The 20,099-nt window shown below is 44.9% G+C and overlaps 1 protein-coding gene and 1 pseudogene across 1 annotated transcript; both read left to right on the top strand.

Moving 5' to 3' along the window:
* Positions 1–3,524: 3,524 nt before the first annotated feature.
* On the top strand, positions 3,525–4,556 carry LOC109554927 (melanoma-associated antigen B4-like). Its single transcript, XM_019955501.2, has one exon. It carries the CDS (start codon positions 3,525–3,527, stop codon positions 4,554–4,556), a length of 1,032 nt encoding a protein of 343 aa, XP_019811060.2.
* Positions 4,557–8,451: 3,895 nt separating this feature from the next.
* On the top strand, positions 8,452–9,573 carry LOC139181223 (melanoma-associated antigen B5-like; annotated as a pseudogene).
* Positions 9,574–20,099: the final 10,526 nt, after the last annotated feature.

Here is a 20,099-nt window from a genome sequence, read left to right as displayed (position 1 = left end):
ATGAAAAGATTCACGGACCGCACTGTTTATTGCAGCACTATTTACAATAGCTAGGACATGGAAGCATCCACCTCAACTTCCACTGCCAGTTGAATAGATACAGAAGTTGTGGTAGATATATACAACAGAATATTACTCAACCCTAAAAAGTAACAAATTTAAGTCAGTGGCAGTGAGGTGGATGCACCTAGAGTCTGTTTCATGGAGTGAAGTAAGTCAGAAAGAGAACAAAAAGTATTGTGTATTAACACATTTAAATGGAATCTAGAAAATGGCAGTGATGAATCTATTTGCAGGGTAGGAATAGAGACAAATGTAGAGAAAAGACATGGACACAGCAAGGGTTGGAGACAGAGGGACAAACTGAGAGTGGCTATGACATATATGCACTACCGTCTATATAAGAGAGAGCTAGTGGGGAGGTGCTCTACAACAGAGGGAGCTCAGACTGCTGTTCTGTGACAACCTGGAGGACTGAGATGGGGGTGGCCTGAGGGATGCTCATGGAGGGGAATATAAGTATACTTAGAGCAGCTTCATACTGTTGTACAACAGAAACTAACACACTATAAAGCAATTCTCCTCCAATTAAAATTTTTCATAAACGCTCTACTCATTTAAAATGCAGAAACAATCTGGACAAGAACACATAGCCAGTACAGAGTTATATTCAACAATGCCAAATGAATAAGAGACAGGAACAATGAAGAGCAAAGATAACATAAGAATTTATCCTCAAATTAAAAATCTTAGGATACACGCACAGAAAATATTGAAACATATAAATAACTTCGGCTATCTCGGATCACTATAGCAAAATCAGGAGTCTGGCCTGGAAGAATCAACAATTACTTAGACCACGTAATAGAAAATACACCATAAATAAAAGCAACCATACCAAAAAAGCGTACCTACAAAGAAACCTCAGAACAATGCATACATTCCACATAGAGGCAACAAGAAGAATTTCCTGACAGTCTTAGGAGAAAGAAGTCTCAGAAGAATAGTATGTTATGTGTATTCATGAGGAGCAGATATTGTAAGACTGTCGATGTTTCTTAACTCTTTACAGATCTACTCCAGTCAGACCAGCTGAGACCACAATCAAACATGGGATGCTGTTTACTGAACCCAGAATAAACCGTGGAAAACTTATACAAGGAATAAAGACAACTATTAACAGAAGCCATAACACAAAACTAAATAGTGCCCAAGGCAAAATAAGTCTCTAATGAACTGACCCTATGAGTGTCAAGGTGAGGGAGTCCTCAGAGACTGACAAGGGCTGTGCAGGCTACAAGGGAAGAAGACAACAGGATCAGCTGGAAAAGGCTTTAAAGTTCAGCTCTTGATTCTTCCACTGTGCCCTGGGGCCATGAATCGCTACAGCCTCACTAAAGGAATCTGAGGTAGCATCTCACAGCTCCCATGCCAAGACCCTGGGGAACCAGTTTGAGTTGGATGTGGCAGCATGGCCCAGAGGTCATGAAAAAACCAGCACAAACTTTGTTAGTGGATGACAACTGGCCCTTTTAAGTGATCACCTTAATAGACTATCATGCAGGGACTAAAAGAGAAAACTTAGTATCCCAAAAATTGTACCAAAGGACAGAAATTCACCTCAGAATTTTCGAGCAATGCCCTTGCAGTCGACTAAGAGCCCATAGTGAGAACCGTCAGGCTAAGGAGCCCCTTCACTTACTCTGCTGGGATGGTGTGGGGCATGGTTGGGGACAGAGGTGGATTCATTCAGAAAGGGAAGGATTTCCAGGCCCTGCCAGCAGTCAATATGAAGATCCTGAGTGAGATGTGAGGGGTTCACACCACAGAAGGCAGTCTTCCATTCTTCCCTCTCAGCTCATCTTACCTGCAGCAGCCATTTCCTGGAAGCCTCAGGCAGAAGGGCCCAGAGGAGATGTACGTGCACTTCTCACCAGGAGTCTCGGAACCTGATGTCTTTGATGGGAGGCCTTGGCCTCAGGTCAGCAGATGGGACGTAGCCCACCACCTACAGGGGTCAAGGGAAGACATGGAGAGTGGACGGAGCCTCACTCAGCTCAGAAGTCGGGGCCTGAAAGTGCCCTCACTGTCATTCTCAGGAGCCCCAGGAAGCCTATTCGGCCAGGCCAGAAACAATTCCTGCTGGGTTGCTGACGGAAGCTAGAGCTGGGAGGGAGGCCTGTAGACTCCGCTTGGTACAGGGAAGGTCTCAGGATCCGCGACGATTCAAGGAAAAGTCCACATGCCAATCCTCCGGGAAGCTCCCCCGGAACCCCGCCCTCCCTGGCCCCACCTCTGCTGTCCACCGGGAACACAGATCCACATGACAGGAAGTGACGACAATGCAACACGCTGAGGCTGCTGCCGTCTTAGAGAACTGCCGTGTAGGGTACCTAGATGGAGGACTCCCAGGTCTCAACAGGTGTCCAAGTGTGAGGAGACGTGAGTTACAAGTGTGGGACACACGTCCAGCACGCCCAAGCCTTTCCCTCTGAAAAGAGGGGGCCGGACAACCCCCGGCCACTCTGCCCCTGCTCTCCCCTGGAGAATTCGGGCCTGCATCTTAAGCCCCAAGTCCATCCACTTCACCCAGGTGGTCTCCGAGAGGAAGGCTTCGGTCCGGGGCTGGTGGACTCCAGTTCTGCTCATTAGAGGGAAAGCCCCGAGCCCTGTAGCTAAAGGAGGGACCGTCGGGAAGTACTGAGGGCCTCTACACCCTAGAACGGCAGCCACGTGAAACCGTCCCCCCCCCCCGCCCCCAGACTTGGCCTCAGAGCATCCGGGTAGGATCTGGGCAGCTCTAACTGCTGCAGGTCACCCTCATTGTGATCTCGGATGCGGGACACTGAGGGAGGAGGGCACCTCGGTCTGAGGGGTTGGTAGCTGGTCAGTACAGGGAGGATGTCAGGGCTCAGGAGGAGCCAGGGTGAGGACCATCCTCGCCGACACACGGGCGAATCAGGACCCTCCCCTGTAGTCAATGCTTACTCCCGGCCAAACACAGGGAAGGAGGGCTGCGGTCTGAGTGGGGAGGTTAGAGCTTGCATACAGAAGGGCGGGTCCCGGGACCCTTAGGTGGGAGGCTGAGCACTCCCTCCTCTCCTTCTCCAGTCACAGGGAAGATGGCAGCATCAGCCTTCAGAGCAGAACAGGAATTGGGGCGGGTGCTAGGGGGTCATTCCCCATTTTTCATCCTAACTCTGAATGTGAACTGAAAGGACATGCCTCCCCTGCCAGACCCCATAGGCCCGCCTCTAACGCCCAGGCAGGGATGTCTGGCTGTGCCCAGGGCTCACTCTCACTTCTTCCTCAGGGGTCTCAGGGGACAGGCTGACAAGGAGAACAGGAGACTTGTGGGTCCTAGAGCAGTGGACTCAAGGCCACCTACAAAGCGGACTTCGTTTAAACCCGGGATGACCCTCTCTGGTGTAGGTGCTAACAACATTTCTTTTTCCTTCCTCAAGGCCACTCAAAGCCTGCCTTCCTAACTGCAGTCCCGCCTGCGGTCCCTGACTTGTGTCATCATGCCTCGGAAGCACAAAAACAAGCAACATGCCCATGGGAAACACCACCAGGTCCAGGGGGACACTCAGGAGGCCCAGGCCAGTGCTGCTGCAGCCCCAGGAGAGGAGTGCCCCTCCTCCCCCTCTTCTGCCCCTCAGGGTTCTCCCCCGAGCTCCCCTGCTGCTGGCAATCGCCAGGAGCTTCAGGGAGCCATGGCCCCTAGCTCTCCTGTTGCAGAGGCTTCCTGTGCAGGATCTGAGGAAGGTGCCCAGGGCCCCAAGGAGGAAAGTGCATATGCTGCCCAGGCAGCCCTGCTCGCTTGGAGCATTCGCAAAGATCCTCTGATGAGGAAGGCCAGCATGATGATGGATTTCCTGCTGGAGAGGTACACCAAGAAGGAGCCCATCACACAGAATGGCATGCTGAATGTCACTGGCAGGAAGTACAAGCAGTACTTGCCTGAGATCCTGAGCAGAGCCTCTGAGCGTGTGGAGCTGGTGTTTGGCCTGGAGCTGAAGGAATTTGACTGCAGCAGGAACATCTACACTCTCGTCAACAAGTTCAGTCTCGGGGTTGAGGAAGGTGCAAGTGATGAGGAGGAGCTGCCCAAGTCTGGTCTCCTCATGGCACTCCTGGGCATCATCTTTATGAAGGGTAACTGCACCAGTGAGGAGGAGATCTGGGATTTCCTCAATGTGTTTGGGATCCATGCTGGGAAGAAGCACTCCATCTTTGGGGAGCCCAGAAAGCTCATCACCAAAGATCTGGTGCAGAAGGGGTACCTCAACTACCACCAGGTGCCCAATAGTGATCCTCCGGGCTACGAGTTCCTGTGGGGCCCGCGAGCTTATGCTGAGACCACTAAGATGAAGGTGTTGGAAGTTCTGACCAAGATCCAGGATAAGGTCCCGAGTTCCTTCCCAGACCTCTATGACGAGGCTCCGAGAGGTCAGGTGGAGAGAGCAGGGCTGAGAGGCGTGGCCTGGGTTCCAACAGTGGCTGAAGCCAGTGCCCCTACCAGGGCCAAGTCCTATAGCTCCTCCCATATCTAGAGAGGGGTTAGGGCACTTTGTTCCCTTTGTGTTGGAAGAGAACAATCCACCTCTTAAATAGTGCGGGGTTGTAGGGGTGGGGGGAACAAAACCCATATGTTCTTCACAGTTTTAAGTAGTAAGGGAGTTTAGGTGCAGGTTTAACAAAATATACATGTTTTCCTTTTATCCATATGAATAATATCTAGTCAAAAGTAGATGACTTAGGTAAGGAGATAGAGGTTTTTTGTATTTTTAAATGTCACTACTCTTCATAAGGTTTATTTTGCTTCAGAATCTAGGTTTATTAATGTCATGGATGTCATGTTTACTGCTGTTAGGTTTAAGAATAAGAATTCATTATTTATAAACAAGTTGAAAAGACTTCAATATTTTCCTTATGGTCCAGAACAAGGTAACATAACATTGGAATATAATTTTACTTGGAAATGTGTCTAAGAACCCAAGAGATAAGTATTTGGGATCACAAAGCTTTCAGAGTAAATGCTGGTTTATTCTTTGTCTTCTTATCTGTCCTCTTTCCGTGTAAAAGTTAATAACATGGATTAGATTTGTTTAGCTTATTCATACTGTATGGCACTTAAATCATAATAAAACAGAGTCTTTCCTCATTATTTCCTTGTTATCCCAAATTAATTGACCATCTTCTGTTTAGAAGGCTTTCTTACAACTGGGTTGGTAAGAAAATGAAGCCCAGGCACTGCCCATGGAATTTTGAGTCTAGCAGCAGGTAACATATAAGGAAGGTGGTGAGCTAACTCTAAGGAATAAACAAATCATAAATTTAAGTGGGGGAGGTGTGGAAGTGGAGGTTCCAGATGAGAGCAAGCAAGTCGAAGTTACATGATTAAGGCGGCACTGGGTTTTGGGAAACGTCTAGTTCCTTGGTGGGAGGTCATTTTCAGTCCAGATGCATGATGGGCTAGATGAAGCTGTGGGAGTGATGCTAGACACTCATATGATGGTTCTCAGAGGTGAGGCTGTAAATCTGGAGTATATCTAAACCATGTATTCACCATTGTTTGGGGATATCCGAAAACCATAGGGAATGGAAGGGGCCCTGTGCACTTGAGCCAGGTCAAATGAACACTCACACTACATGTTTTCATCAAAAGCTGTCCAGAGAGTTTCTGAGAAATAAGGGTGATACCCATTGAAGCGAGATGCCAAGACATCACTGGTCTGTCTCTTTTTCTGGGATGGGAGCACCAGAACATGTTCTGTTAAACGGGCAGTTTAATTAGGTTATGTTTAGTGTAATTTGGCAAACTTTAAGGGAGGGCTCAATTTTTACTGTCAGTGGGATTAAATTAGGGGTGGTTTGGACAAAAAAAAGCACCTGAGAGGGAAGTTGCTGGTCCTTGAGACAAATGAACTTGTCCTTGCATCCATGTGGAGAAGATAACCCCAAACACCTATTAAAACAGGTGCTCAAATAGGGAAATATTGCTTAGTTTTACTTGCTTGGGAGCATTAGTCGTGATGTGGATTTGATTATTGTTTGGAGTTGCATATTCTCTAGTATAACTTGGAAGTTAAATTATATGATGGAAGTTTGTTATCATTCGGGGTCAAAATCACCTTCGTAATAACTGGCATTCATTCAAATTACCAAAGCTTGCCTCATATTCTACCAGGTGATTTACATAGATCACACATGTCTGTGGTCCTACACTATAGACTCTTTCAAACACAATTTGCAGATAAAGAAGCTCAAACTCAACGCTCATAAATGATAGGAGCTGGACTGAACCCCGGCACTGAATTCCTCCAGAGCCCATACTGTGCCATTCCTCCAGGATGAGGCTAAACTTGGGTCACTTCCTTTCTGAACATTAGTCCAAAAGGTATTTCACATGTTAAATAGCAGAATTTCATACCCCAAACACAGTTTTGGAATAAAAAGCCCCAGGAATAAGTAACAAAAAATGAAAATAAAAGTGAAATATGAATAAGGAAGGAGACAGCATTCAGTGACAATTTATTTACAAAGGAAATGTCAGTAAACTGCAATAGATCAGGGATGCAGAAAGTCATTTAATTCAGCCCCTTCCTTTCAGAGAGTAAATCTGTTAAGAGTGAAGGTTCTACAAGAGGCTGTGTCTGGTCAGTAAAGAGAAGGAAGAGATCAGCATGTTTTCTCTGATAGCACACCACCTATGCTGGGGCCCCTCCCAGACTGCAGCTTCCCCATCACTCCTGGGACTCAGCCCATTCTCTGTGAGATTTGTTGCAGGCAGACTAAGACTTTTCAAAGACGTGGCTTTTCCCAAGAAGTCTTTCATAGAAGAGACAGGAGTCAAAGACAGATGAATGAGGAACTGAAGTCACAGAGAGACTGGCCTGTGTCGGCTCTCAGAAGGCCAAGACAGGGCTGCCAGGCTGTGCATTCCCTCACTTCTTTTCAGGGCTTGCAAGGACATGGTCTTTGGTCTACATGGGTCACCTTAGATTGAAAGAAAGAGGAAATCCAGAGTCCCCCAGGAGTCAAGGTGAGGCACCTGAGTGAGGGCATACCCTTACACTGAACACAGATGGCCCCAAGAAGCCTGAATCCTGATGTCATCCCTGAAGGCAGAGGTAGGAGTAGCCTCATGTGGCATTCCCAGACATTCCCTCTCTGGCACCACAAAGAGTGAGGACATTAGTCTCAGGAGAGCTCCCTTATGTAATCAGAGAAATGAGCTCCAAATACTGCCAGGAGTCCAGCTTTGGACTTACACAACCCCCAGACCTCAGAACTCTGAGGAAACCACACAGAACCCTGCCCTTCCTGGCATCCCTGGGATACCTGTTCATTGTTGACATGACATGCGCATTTCCCTCTATGATGTCAGAAGGGGGGGGGGTGGGGATATGGTCCGAGGGGTGTAGCCTAGGGCCAGCAGTGGGATTATTTCCAGGTTTTCCAGAAACCAACTGAATACCCTGAAGACGAAGGGAACCACACAGCCCATAACCATATGATTCATCTCATCCTCTGCACCTCAGAAGACCAAGGACGGGTATGGACAGATGAGGAGAATCTTACTTTCTCCTAGGGGTCTCACAGAGATGCTTCCCCTACTATAAGAAAGAATAGTAGTAGAAGTGGTGGTCTTAAGTGGAAGGAAGGGTAGAATTTCAGGCCACAACAGAGGTCAAAGCAAGGACTGAGGGATCATCTACCAATAAAAAGAAGTGATAATGAATCCAGCCCTGTTCCTTATAGCCCTTGAAGAACCAGGGCAGAGCTATCAAGCTGAAGTTCCACCAACATTTATTTATATCAGGTGTGTAGGAAGTGAAACCCTTAGTATGAAGGTGGAAATACTATTCCAAGAAAGGGATGGGGGCACCAGGCCCTATGGGGAACTAAAGAAAGCACTCTTAATTCGTTTTGAGGACTCCAGAGGCCAGGACAGAAAACTTCCCAATGAGCACTCAGTACTGGGTGATAACTACTGACTGGGGTGATAAGCTGAGGACATCTTCACTTCTCAGAAATCCCAGGGAAATTTGTGATGACAACTAGAGGACAGCAGAGGGAATGGGTCCTATGACTGGCCACTAGCTGGGTGGTGGTCTTGAATGTGAAATAACAGATGTGTCTGTGCAGGAGACTACCAGCCCCTTCTGTCACCCCAGATTGCCTGAGGCAGGGGTAGCAGGATGACACCTAAAGATCACTCTAATTTCCTTCAGTATGTTTCCCAAAGGACAGCTGATTAGGAGAATAGGAACCCTGGGGGGGTTTCAGAACAGTGCCCTCAAGAAAACCACAAATGTAGCCTTCCTGATAACCAAGGTGGTATTTCCGTGCTGCAGCTGCACACTCAATCTGCATCTTCCTGTGGGCCCTTATCACCTGCCCTCCTACTCACACTTCTAATCATTGTCCCCCAGCACAGGCATCATGCCTCGGGGTCAGAATCATAAGCTCTGCATCTGTGAGAAATGCCACCAAGCCCGATATGAGCTCCAAGGTCACAGAGGAGTTCAGCCCGCTGCAGTAATGGAAGAGCTTCCCTCTACCTCTTCTCTTTTAGAAGATAATTCACAGAGCTCCTCAGCTACTGGGTCAAATAGCACTTTCCAGGGGTCTTCGGAAGCCCCATCTACTACCAGCACTTTTTCAACTACTTCTGACACAACATCTGATGAAGAAGATATCAGTCAAGATGAGGAAGATTCAGGTTCCTCCAATGTCTCATCTTCTACCTACAGTGATACTCTGAACAGCATGACAAGTTTGTTGGAACAGTTCCTTCTGCATAAATATAAAATGAAGCAGCCCATCAGGAAGGAAAACATGCTGAAGATTATCCACCCAAGATACCATAACCGATTTGCCGAGATTCTCAAGAGAGCCTCTGAACACATCGAGGCTGTCTTTGCAGTTGACTTGAAGGAAGTTGATTCAACCATCCACTCCTATGACCTTGTCAGCAAACTGAACCTGCCCAACAATGGGAGAGTGTGGGATGGTAGGGGCTTACCTAAGACCGGTCTCTTGATGATAGTTCTGGGTGTGATCTTAGTGAAGGGCAACTGTGCCGCTGAGGAAGACATCTGGAAATTCTTGAATATGATGCGAGTATATGCTGGGAGAAAACACTTCATCTACGGAGAGCCCAGGAAGCTCATCACCAAAGACTTTCTGACGAGGAAGTACCTGGAGTACCACCAAGTTGCCAATCAGTGATCTTCCACGTTAGGAGTTCCTGTGGGCCCATGAGCTGATGCTGAAACCAGAAAAATGAAAGTCTTGGGAGTATTTGGCAAAAGTCAATGATACGGTCCCCAGTGCCTTCTCATCACAATATGAAAAAGCTTTGCGATATGAGAAGAAGAGAGCTCGAGCCACAGTTCCAGCAAGGCCTGGCACCACTGTCACTTCCAGGCATGTTCCACGGCCACGTCCAGAAGCTTCTCCCACCCCTACTGAAGACCAAGACTTTTAAAAAGTCATCCAGATAAGAAAATTTGACATCAAATTAGGGACTTTTGCCGAAATGGGAATCAATCCCTCAATAACACTGCTGGGACAATGGAATGAAAAAATAAAATGAAAAAAAATTCAAAACATGATCAACCTTGATTGTTCTCCATCTTTTCTGTCTTCTGTTTTGTAAAATTAAATAATTTATACCTCGATATGCTTCATGAAAAATGCAGGAGGTATTAAACCTTAACAAGGTAGACCTCTTACTGTCTTCATTTATTTTTTGAGCATCTGCTCTTTGAAAGGCTCTATGCTAGTTCTGGTGCAGCTAAGATCAAGACCTCCCCTATGCCCATACAACTTTAGAAACAAGGAGCTGCAGTCACATAAGCAAGATCTTGAGATAGCCTTTAGGAATGACAGGAAAGTAAAAAGACTATCCAGGAAGAAATCTCTACCTGGGGTAATGTACTGATTTGTTAGGCTTTCCACAACAAAACCCCACAGAATGAGTGGCTGAAACAATGGAATTTTATTGTCTCAGAGTTCTAGAGGCTGCAAGTCCAAGATCAGGGCTGGTTAACCCTGAGGCCTCTCCCCTTGGCTGCCAGGTGGCAACCCTCTTCACTTGGCATTCCTTTTGAGTACATATATCCCTGGTGCCTCCTTTTGTGTCCCATTCTCTTCTTATAGTCACACGGGTTATGGCCCATCCTAATGACTTCATTTTAACTCAACCATCCCTTTAAAGACCTTATTTCTAACTACAGTTGCATTCTGAAGTACTCTGAGTTATGCTTTCAATATGCATTTGTGGAAGGGACACAATTTGACCCCTAACAGACAGAAATCTAAGGTGTCTCTGCTCTTATCTCAATGCAGGAGATTCCAGGGCACAGACTGGTATTCTACACACATCGTCTCCGGGGAGTTTCTGAGATGTAAGGGTGAATTCCCTTGAGGTGCTTAGGGAAGAAGGACATTCCTCCCTTTACACCTTTTGAATTTTTGTGGTTAGACTACTAGTAAACTTGACACAAGACAGGTTAACAGGAGAAAAAGAGACAAATTGCAATTCACGTGCACAAGAAGTGTCATAGAAATGGGACCTAAAAAGTGGGCAAAGCAGGCAGCTTCTTTTTTGTAGATAACAAAACAATTTGTGAGGAATCGACAGGACAAATCAACTTAGGTTTTAGGTACTCAACTAGTAAGGAATCTAAACAGAATCTGTACCCAGGGTAGTAAATGAAAGACTTAACAAGGTTTGTGTATACAGGCTTCTCTGCTTGAACTGCCTACTTCTGGTTAGAAGGGTTTCCCTCTGACTCCAGATGCAGGCAGTACATCCTTCATATGAGATGCATTTCCTGCTCTCAGGGAGGCAGAAATCGGGGGGTGGCAGCATGTCCCTCCTCTGTTGGCTGTTTCTTAAGTAACTTGAATTCAAAATAATCAATACGCCACTGTGGTATATTTCGGGGCAGAGTGCCCTAAGCCTTGACAGGTCCCTCCTCTGAAACTTGCCTGCAAGTCTCACATGGTAAAAGCTGATCTGGTCACTGTGGAGAGAGAGAATGGATTAGTGGAGTCCTCCATTTCATGGCAGCAGTTGCATCATTCTGAGAACAGGTCAGTTCATTTGAAGAGTGGTATCTCATTTCAATAGGTTGTGATGCAGGTGGGCTCCCAAAGATAGGTCTAGGGTGGATGCGGTATCAGGTAGTTATTAATAAGAGGCATTTCTATGGAAACAAAAGAAAAGTGGATGTTAATGATTGGAGCTGGTTATAAACCAGTTTCTGAGCCCAGGGGGTAGTCAAGAAGTTTTCTAGGTGTCAGGATCGAAGCAACTATTGCAGTTTGAAATGTCTCTATCACAGCAATATCTCTGGGTGATCAGGTTAACTTTCTGAGTGGCTCGTACAGCAACAGGCATGAAGTCTATTTGAACATAAGTTGTTGTGACAATTTCTCTGATCTTTGCATCAAGTCATCTAGCTTCACGATGCAGGACTTCAAGAAAATGGCAGTTAGTTCTCGGTGATTCAAGTCAAAAGAATGGGAGAGTGAGCAGATCAAGATGGCAGAGGTATAATACTTGCAGCTTACCGTCTTCCCACAGACACATCAAAAGGATGGGAGAAATTGGATATTTTAGTAAGAAAGTTGCAGCTAGATATGGGTGGACACTAGAAAAATTCAGGATCCAACCGAGTTTGCAGGTAAATAATAAAACTTCAAGGAAACGTAATACATCTAGAACTAGAACCTAATACCCACACATATGTAGTACACTTTCTATTGAACCAATTTTTTCTATCACCTCCCTCATTTCTACCGAAGACAGGGAAACTAAGACCTAATTTGTTTGCAAAGGAAGTCTAAATTCAATAAACTCGGCCTGATTATTTATCAAAGTACAGTAATAATAACAATTTGCCAATAGGCGCTTTTAAATCTGCTTCGCTGGAACGGTTCATAAGGAGTCTCCAGAAGGAAATTTTAATAGCCTCTTGAGGCTAGGAAGTGGAGAAGGCGATGGTACACCACTCCAGGGCTCTTGCCTGGAGAATCCCAGGGACAGGGGAACCTGGTGGGCTGCCGTTTATTGTCGCACAGAGTCAGACACGACTGAACTGACTTAGCAGCCGAGGCTAAGAAGAAGCCATAGCAAAGACTTGTTGTCAAACCTAGAGATCCGGATGAATTCCTCTCTTCCTGAAGTCCCCAAAACATACTAAAATACCTGTGCCTGCCAGAAGTGATCTTCCTTACTCACCTGGTAAGGCTGATGGGAATTCTATCAGCAAGGTCGCAGGCTGTTTTTCCAAAGGGATTTTATGGCTCCCTATGGTTAACCTTAGTTTGCTCAAGTTATCTGGTCATATCCAAGGCTACCTGTGTCTGTCAAACATGACATTCCAGTCAAAGTCTCGGTAGTGTAATCAATGTTTCCACTTGTGTCCCGCTATAAGAATAGATTCTCACTGAACTTTTGAAAAATAACAATTTTCCTAAGAAAATAAGAACAGTGAGAGTTTCTAATTTCTGGAGTGATATGGTAGGGAGAGAAAAATTAATGTTTCAATTCTAATGACAAAGGTGCAATTTATCAAATTTCTGTGTTAAAAAAATTCCTTATATCTAGAAAATGAAAGATTTTTAAAAGACAGTACTTTTTCAAAAAAATCAGGAAAATTATCATATTTGTAACTCAAGTGGAGAGTGAAAAAGTTGGCTTAAAGCTCAACATTCAGAAAACGAAGATCGTGGCATCTGGTCCCACCACTTCATGGGAAATAGAAGGGGAAACAGTGGAAACAGTGTCAGACTTTATTTTGGGGGGCTCCAAAATCACTGCAGATGGTGCTGCAGCCATGAAATTAAAAGACGCTTACTCCTTGGAAGAAAAGTTATGACCAAGCTAGATACCATATTGAAAAGCAGAGACATTACTACAAAGGTTCATCTAGTCAAGGCTATGGTTTTTCCTGTGGTCATGTACAGATGTGAGAGTTGGACTGTGAAGAAGGCTGAGCACCGAAGAATTGATGCTTTTGAACTCTGGTGTTGGAGAAGACTCTTGAGAGTCCCTTGGACTGCAAGGAGATCCAACCAGTCCATTCTGAAGGAGATCAGCCCTGGGATTTCTTTGGAAGGAATGATGCTAAAGCTGAAACTCCAGTATTTTGGCCACCTCATGTGAAGAACTGACTCATTGGAAAAGACTCTGATGCTGGGAGGGATTGGGGACAAGAGGAGAAGGGGACGACAGAGGATGAGATGGCTGGATGGCATCACTGACTCGATGGACGTGAGTCTGGGTGAACTCCAGGAGTTGGTGATGGACAGGGAGGCCTGGCGTGCTGCGATTCATGGGGTTGCAAAGAGTCGGACATGACTGAGCGACTGATCTGATCTGATCTCATCTGAAGCCGCATATTCCTAATTCTCATATTGCCAAAGTCCAGTTTTTGTACTGTTTATGTCAATCCTCCCTGAAGTTTGTGGCTCATAGGGACAATGATAATTTCAATAAGCCTGCAAGGTTTTGGTTAAAGCTTGTATAATTTGCCCAGGGAAATCTGTGCCTGTATCACACTTGATAAACCAAGCAGAGAACACATTTTCTCACACTTTCTTTGCCACCGTAAGGGAATCAGCCTTGCACAAGGGAAGGCTTCAACTCATCCAGAAAATAAAGGAATGATTAGAATATTTTGATGACTCATCAGTTCTGTTCATTTTCTCGGTCATGTCTGACTCTTTGCAACTCCATGGACTGCAGCACGCCAGGCTTCCCTGTGCATCACCTATTCCCAGAGCTTGCTCAAACTCATGTCCATTGAGTAGGTGATGCCAACCATTCATCCTCTGTCATCCCCTTCTCTTCATGCCTTCAATCTTTCCCAGCATCTGTGTCTTTTCCAATGAGTCAGTTCTTCACATCAGGTCGCCAAAATACTGGAGCTTCAGCCTCAGCATCAGTCCTTCCAATGAATATGCAGGAGTGATATGCTTTAGAATTGACTGGTTAGATCTCTTTGCAGTCCAAGGAACTCTCAGGAATCTTGCCCAGGAGGAACAAGATGGCAAGAGGAGTTGGTGGATGTGGACTACATCTCTCTCCACGGATATATCAGGAATACATCTTCAGACACAGAAGTGCATGCAGAATACCAGCTGAGAGTGGACAGGAGTACATGACCAGCAGAAAAGAATGTATAGACCCACGCAAAACACAAGGTCAAGCCCTGAGCCTTTACAGTGAGTCCACTGGCTCCAAGATCCTAGACTATCAGAGAACTAACCCTAAGATATCAAATACTGAGAACTGACACAAAGTAAACCACGGGAATACAAAACCCGGCATCCCCAAACCACTGATAGCACCCTCTGCAGGACGCCTCATCTAAACCACAAAGAAAACAAAAATACAAACCCGATCATCTGTAGACAGAATGACCACCTTACTCAGCCTTGCCCATCAGAGGAAAAAGTAAACAAACAAACAAAAACTCAGCACAAATCTCACCCTATAAGAAGCTTACACAAACCACTGGACCAACCATAGAGGGCAGAAACATAAAGCAAGAAAAAATTCAACCTTGAAGCCTGGGAAAAGGAGACCTCAAACATGGTAATTAAAATAATAATAATAATGAAAAAGAAAAGAAATACAACACAAATGAAGGAACAAACCAGAAACACAGAAGTCCAAATCAATGAAGAGCCAACAGGCAAACTACCTGAAAATGAATTCATTGCTAAAGAGAATGCAGTGATACTGATACTTTGGAAACTGTCTGGCAAATTCTTTTAAGTTAAATATAGTCTTATCATATGATCTAGCAAATCAACGTTAAACTATTTACTCAAAAGAGCCAAAACCTTAAGCCCATCCAAAAACCTTCAACCAAAATTTAATAGCAGAATAAGTTATAGCTGCAAAAAACCGAAATCACCAAAGATGACCTTCAGTAGACGAGTGGATGAACAAACTATGGTAAGCTACATGGAATGCTATTCAGTCCTGGAAGAAAACATTTCAAACCATAACAAGTTATAGAGAAAATTCAATGTATATTGATTAGCAGAAGGAGTCAGTATAAAAAGCCTACATACTGTATGAGTCCATCAGTGTTACAGTATGGAAAATTCAAATCTTTAGAAAGAGTAAAACATTGAGTAGTTGTCAGGGGTTCCAAGTGAGGTTTTGAGGGATGAAGAGATGGAGCATGGGAGATCCATAGGGCATTCACACTCCTCTGCACGACACCATGTTGGCTGAGTTGATCCTATCATGCATCTGTCAAACACTAAGGAACTGTAAAACACAAAAAGTAAAATGTATTATAAACAATGGACAATAGTTAATAATAACATATTGACATTAGTTGATCAACTGTAAAAAATGAACTTGTATGCATTGATCCAATACAAGATGTTAATAATAGAAGATACCAAGTAGAGGAAGAGAGTGGCTTTATGGGACCTCTCTATTCTATCTGCTGAATTGTCTCCAATCCTAAATCTGTTCTTTTAAAAAAAAATACAGAGGGGCAACAAACTCATAAACACATGTAAAGAGGAGCTACATCGCTCATCATGAGAGAAATGCACATCAAAATTACAATGAGGTGGCGCCTCATACAGGTCAGAATGGCCATCATCAAAAATTGTACAAGCAGTAAAGGCTGAGGACAGTTTAGAGAAAATGTGGGAATGGAAATTGATATAGTCACTATGGAGAACAGTGGGGAGATTCCTTTAAAACTCGAATTAAATCTACCATATGACCCAGCAATAGAAATACTGGGCATATACACTGAGAAAAGAATAATTGAAAAGACACCTGTATTCAGTGTTCATTGCAGTACTGCTTACAATAGACAGGACATGGAAGCAAAGCAGACTTCAACTGACCAATGACTGGATAACGAAGTTGTGGTAGCCGCATACAATGGAATATTAGCCATAAAAAGGAATTACTTTAAGTCACTTGTAGCGAGGTGGATGCACCTAGAGCCTGTTTACAGAGTGAAGTAAGTTAGAAACAGAAAAGTAACGTACATTAATGCATATACATGTAAAGGAGGAATGGTACTCACGAACCTATTTGAAATGCAGGAATAGTGACACAGATGTGGAGAATGGACCTGTGGACACAGCAAGGGAAGGTGTGTGTAGGACAAATTGAGAGCGTGCCACTGACAAATATCGAGTCCTATGTGTACAAAAGATAGCTGGTGGGAAATTGCTATATAGTACATGGAGCTCAGCCTAGTGCTGTGTGACAGCCTAGAGGGGTGAGATGAGGGGGTGGGAGGAAGTCTCATCAGGCAGGAGGAATATGTATACGTAGCGCTGATTCATCCTGTTGTATAGCAGAAACAACACACCATTATAAACCAAGGATCTGTCGATTAAAACAACTTTTTAAAAGTCTACTAATTTAAAAACTAGAAAAAAATATGGATAAGAACACATAGCCAGTACAGAGTTACATGTACCAATGCAAAATGAATAAAAGTCAGCAATAATGAAAAACAAAATATCACAGAAGAATTTGATCCTCGAATTAAAATTCTTAGGAAACAGGCACAGAAAACATTGACACATATAACTAACTTCAGAAATCTGGAATAAGATGATCAACACAGCAAAATCAAGAGACTCGTCTGGAAGAATCGACAATACTCAAGCCATGTAATAGAAAACACACCATAAACGAAAGCAACGATATGAAAAATGCAGTTACAAAGAAATCTTAGAAAAATGTATGCAGTCTACATGAAGGCAACAAGAAGAATTTCCTGAGCGTCTTAGGAAAAGGAAGTCTCAAACAGAACTGTATGTTATGTGAATTCCTGAGGACATATTTTAAGACTGTCGATTTTCCTTAAATTCTTTACAGATTGAGTACCACATCCAGAGTAGCTGAGACCACAGTCATGCGTGGGTGGCTGTTTCCTGTACCCAGAACAAACCATGGAAAACTTATGCAAGGAATAAAGACAACTACTAACAAAAGCAAGAACACAAAACTAAATAATCCCTGAGGAACAATAAGTCTCCATTGAACTTGACCCTGTGAGTGCCCAGGTCAGGGAGTACTCTGAGGCTGACACAAGTGTGCAGGCCCCAAAGGAAACAAACAACAGGATCAGCTGGAAAAGGCTTTAAACTGGAGCAGTTGATTCTTCCACTGGGCCTTGGGACCATGAACCTCTACTGGTTCACTGAAGGAACCTGAGGAAGCATCTCAGAGCCCCATGCCAGGATTATGGGGCACCAAAGTTTGGGATGGTCATGGCAGTAATGGCCCAGAGGTCATACAATAACCAGCACAAACTTTGTCAGTGGATGACAACTGGCCCTTGTAAATGATGAGCTTAAGAGACTGTCACCACGTGCACTAAAAGAGAAAAGCTCGTATCACCGTAACTGTACAAAAGGACAGAAATTCATCGCAGAACTTTCAAGCAATGCCCCTGCAGTCGACTAAGAGCCCACAGTGAGAACCGTCAGGCTAAGGAGCCCCTTCACTTTCTCTGCTGGGATTGTGTGGGGCATGGCTGGGGACAGGGGTGGTTTTATACCAGAAAGGGAAGGGTTTCCAGACTCTGCCTGCAGTCAATATGAAGATCCTGAGTGAGATGTGAGGGGTTCCACACCACAGAAGGCATTCACCCATCCTTCCCTCTCGCTTATCTTACCTGCAGCAGCCATTTCCAGGAAGCCTTAGGCAGAAGCGTCCAGATGAGATGCCAGCACACTTCTCACCAGACGTCTGGGGATTTGACATCTTCCAGGTGAGGCCTTACCCTCAGGTCTGCAGATGGGACATAACACAGCATTATGGTCAGGGAAAGACAGGGATAGAGGACAGAGAGGATCACTCAGCACACAAGGTGCCCCAGAGTGCCCTCACTGTCTGTCTCAGCAGCTCCAGGAAGGCTGTCAGGCTCGGGCTCCCAAATTCTTCCTGCTTGGTTTACTAAGAGAAGTGAGAGGCAAGGAGTGAGGCCAGTTGACTGAGATCAGCAGGGACGTCCCAGGACCCACTATGTGTCGAAGAAGGAACCACATTCCCCCTCTTGCAGGAAACTTCCCCAGAACCCCGCCCACCCAGGCCCCGCCCCTGCTATCCTCCTGGAGCCCAGATGCACATGATAGGAAGTGATGCCCCCTATCCATGCTGGGGTGCCATACCATCTCCGAGAAGGCTGCTATCTTTGAGAGCTGCTGTAGCTGTGACCAAAGGGAGGAGTCCGAGGTCTCATCAGGGGTCCAAGTCGGAGGTGACATGAGTTACAAGTGCACTGGATAGTTACAAAGATATGCCCTGGCACTCCCAACACCTTTTCCACCCGAAAACAGGGGATTTCCCAGCCCCCCGGCAACCCCGCACCTGCTCTACGCTGGGAGGCTCAGACCTGGCTCTTAGGTCCAATGTCCATCGGCTACGCATGTGGGTTCTCGGGACATAACCTGGGCATTATCTTCATGAAGTGTAACCGTGCCCCCGGCGAGGAGGTCTGGGAATTCCTCAGTGTGTTGGAGGTCTGTACTGGGAGGAGGCACTGTATCTTTGGGGAGCTCAGAAAGCTCATCACCAAAGATCTGGTGCAGAAGAAGTACCTGAAGTACCGACAGGTGCCCAATGGCAATCCTCCACACTACGAGTTAGTGTGGGGCCCGAGCGTTTGTTTGAAACCAGTAAGATGAAGGTGTTGGAGGTGCTGGCGAAGATCCACGATACCGTCCGGACTTCCTTCCCAGACCTCTATGACGAGGCTCTGAGAGATGAGGCGGAGAGAGCAGGGCTGAGAGGCCTGGCCAGGGCTCCAACAATGGCTGAAGCCAGTGCCCCTTCCAGGGCCAAGTCCTGCAGCTCCTCCCACATCTAGGGAGGGAGGCCCCTACACTTTCTTCCCTTTTGTGTCGGAACAGAGCTGTGAAGATCCTAAGCAGTACAGAGTAGTAGGGTGGAGGGAACAAAACATGTATGTTCTTTACTGTTTTATGTAGTATGGGAGTTTAAGTGCAACTCATTTTTAAAAATATATATCATTTTTCCTTTATGCATAAGAGAAATGTCTAGTGAAGGTTGATTAAATTAGATTAAGGAGATGAGGGAGGAGTTTAGTATTTTCAAATGTTAATTACTTTTCATAAGGTTTATTTTGCTTCAGAATACAAATGTATTAATCGTATAAATCACATTGTTTGCTGTTTTAAAGTTTTGAAAGCCACAGGTTGGGTATATGTAAAACACATTGAACATACTGAATATGTTGTTCACCATCTAAACAAGGTAAGATGACACTGGAACAGAATTTTCTCAAAGGGTAGTCAAGCTCCTAGATAGTGCAGGTTAGTAGGGGTCGAGCAAACCAGGTTTAGATCTCTATTTTCTTCCTGATGTAAACTAGTAACTTCTGCATATTATTCACTTCATTTTTATGGAATATTTTTACTTCTACCACATTCCTTTTCTTCAGAATATTGATTTGGTTATGATATTCCAGTTTTATTTATTGCTGTTTTAGGATTTTAAAGTTACAGTTTTGGTAGATGTAAAAGAAACCTGACATGCCTCTTGAGAAATGTGTATGCAGGTCAGGAAGCAACAGTTAGAACTGGACATGGAACAACTGACTGTTTCCAAATAGGAAAAGGAGTACATCAAGGCTGTATATTGTCACCCTGCTTATTTTCTTATTAACTTATATGCAGAGTACATCATGAGAAAGGCTGGGCTGGAAGAAGCACAAGCTGGAATCAAGATTGCCGGGAGAAATATCAATAACCTCAGATATGCAGATGACACCACCCTGATGGCAGAAAGTGAAGAGGAACTAAAAAGCCTCTTGCTGAAGGTGAAAGAGGAGACTGAAAAAGTTGGCTTAAAACTCAACATTCAGAAAACGAAGATAATGGCATCTGGTCCCATCATTTCATGGGAAATAGATGGGGAAACAGTGTCAGACTTTATTTTTCTGGGCTCCAAAATTAATGCAGATGGTGACTGCAGCCATGAATTAAAGGACGCTTACTCCTTGGAAGAAAAGTTATGACCAACCTAGATACCATATTGAAAAGCAGAGACA

The sequence above is a fragment of the Bos indicus genome, chromosome X (assembly GCF_029378745.1).
Source record: "Bos indicus isolate NIAB-ARS_2022 breed Sahiwal x Tharparkar chromosome X, NIAB-ARS_B.indTharparkar_mat_pri_1.0, whole genome shotgun sequence".
Taxonomy (NCBI): Eukaryota; Metazoa; Chordata; class Mammalia; order Artiodactyla; family Bovidae; genus Bos; species Bos indicus.
Note: the sequence above shows the minus strand (reverse complement) of the source record. Positions and strands in the feature narration are given on the sequence as shown.